We start from the raw sequence: 1,158 nt of genomic DNA, 5'->3' as shown, positions 1-1,158 counted from the left end.
TATACTGTCGGTAACGTCTAGGGTAATTCGTTACCATACAAGGGTGGCGGCGTTACCGACGGCATATCTTAGTAGCCGCAGCCTATGCAGACGGCGCTGCATTTATTAGGGCCCCTTTTTTATCGAAACCATCCCAGACCCAGGGGCCGGATTCGGAGTTGCTTATCGCCTTTCACATCACCTTAACTGGTTAATTAATATGAGGATAATCGCAAAGCTTACCATTGACATCAAATGCATGTGATATTTCGTGAGTAAGTATGGTACCGATACCACCCATATTAACGGCACTGAAATAGATGCAGACGGTATTATATTTTTAAATAGCATTCCATTTTTCGAAGGAAAAATCGAAAAAATAAGATATGGCAATCGCTTACTCCGGAACGTTAACGTCGTAGAAAGGCATTTGCAGTATTCCCGCTGGAATGTCTGAAAATAGAAAAAATCGAATTACAACATTAATTTATCACACGCGGAAAAGATCAAAACTTACATAGCGAATTAGAATGACGACAATATTCAGCATTTATGTCAGTCGCTTTCATCTCCCATCTGCAAGAAATGGATATTAAATATTTAAAAAAAATTACAAAGTAATATGTCTTTAATATTTGTAAACGGATTTGCATTACGTTATCGCTGTTTTTGGGTGGTCCAGCATCTTCAGCTGCTCCTTCAATTCAAAGTTTTTAAAATTCACCGTATTGTTGAAATAGTTGGAGTTCACGATTACCTGTGGTGCACCATATTTTAATTTAATCACTTCTTTATATAGTATAAATTAAAGTCTTAAAGGCATCTGTTTGTGTTTGAACAGGTTAATCTCAAATACCACTGTACAGATTCTGATGCGGTTTTCACTATTCTATAGATCATCTCTCGAGGGAGGTTTGGGTTAAGGAATAATTTATGATAAGAGGGAGTCGAACAATGACTATTTTAGTAAAGCAAATCGACAAAAAATTGGTCGTCCGACCGCTTTCTTAGAACACAAAAACAATACACGGAAAAATTATTGAGCATAAAAAATGTTACAAAAACGTCCGTGACAGCGTATGACTATCTTTAAAGGTTAGCCTACAGTAAATGTTGTGTATCACTTTGGAATAAAAAAATCAGCGATATACAGTAGTGTTACGTCCCACGTAACGCTCC

General features: G+C 37.0%; 1 protein-coding gene across 1 annotated transcript; it reads right to left on the bottom strand.

Moving 5' to 3' along the window:
• Positions 1-33: 33 nt before the first annotated feature.
• Positions 34-814, bottom strand: LOC111674283 (putative zinc metalloproteinase in scaA 5'region). Its single transcript, XM_023433831.1, has 4 exons — positions 636-814; positions 497-555; positions 381-432; positions 34-290 (listed from the first exon to the last, which is right to left on the bottom strand). Exons 1-4 carry the CDS (start codon positions 662-664, stop codon positions 191-193), a joined length of 240 nt encoding a protein of 79 aa, XP_023289599.1. The 5' UTR covers positions 665-814; the 3' UTR covers positions 34-190.
• Between the last annotated feature and the right edge of the window lie 344 nt (positions 815-1,158).

This window comes from Orussus abietinus, unplaced genomic scaffold, assembly GCF_000612105.2.
Source record: "Orussus abietinus isolate OABI.00-Male unplaced genomic scaffold, Oabi_2.0 scaffold1630, whole genome shotgun sequence".
Taxonomy (NCBI): Eukaryota; Metazoa; Arthropoda; class Insecta; order Hymenoptera; family Orussidae; genus Orussus; species Orussus abietinus.
This window is presented reverse-complemented; position numbering and strand designations above follow the sequence as displayed.

Coding starts and splice junctions, on each gene's coding strand:
- LOC111674283 (XM_023433831.1), bottom strand. CDS start 664: ATGCTGGACCACCCAAAAACAGCGATAAC. Junction 433..496: donor TCGTCATTCTAATTCGCTAT/GTAAGTTTTGAT, acceptor TTCTATTTTCAG/ACATTCCAGCGGGAATACTG. Junction 291..380: donor TACGACGTTAACGTTCCGGA/GTAAGCGATTGC, acceptor CATCTATTTCAG/TGCCGTTAATATGGGTGGTA.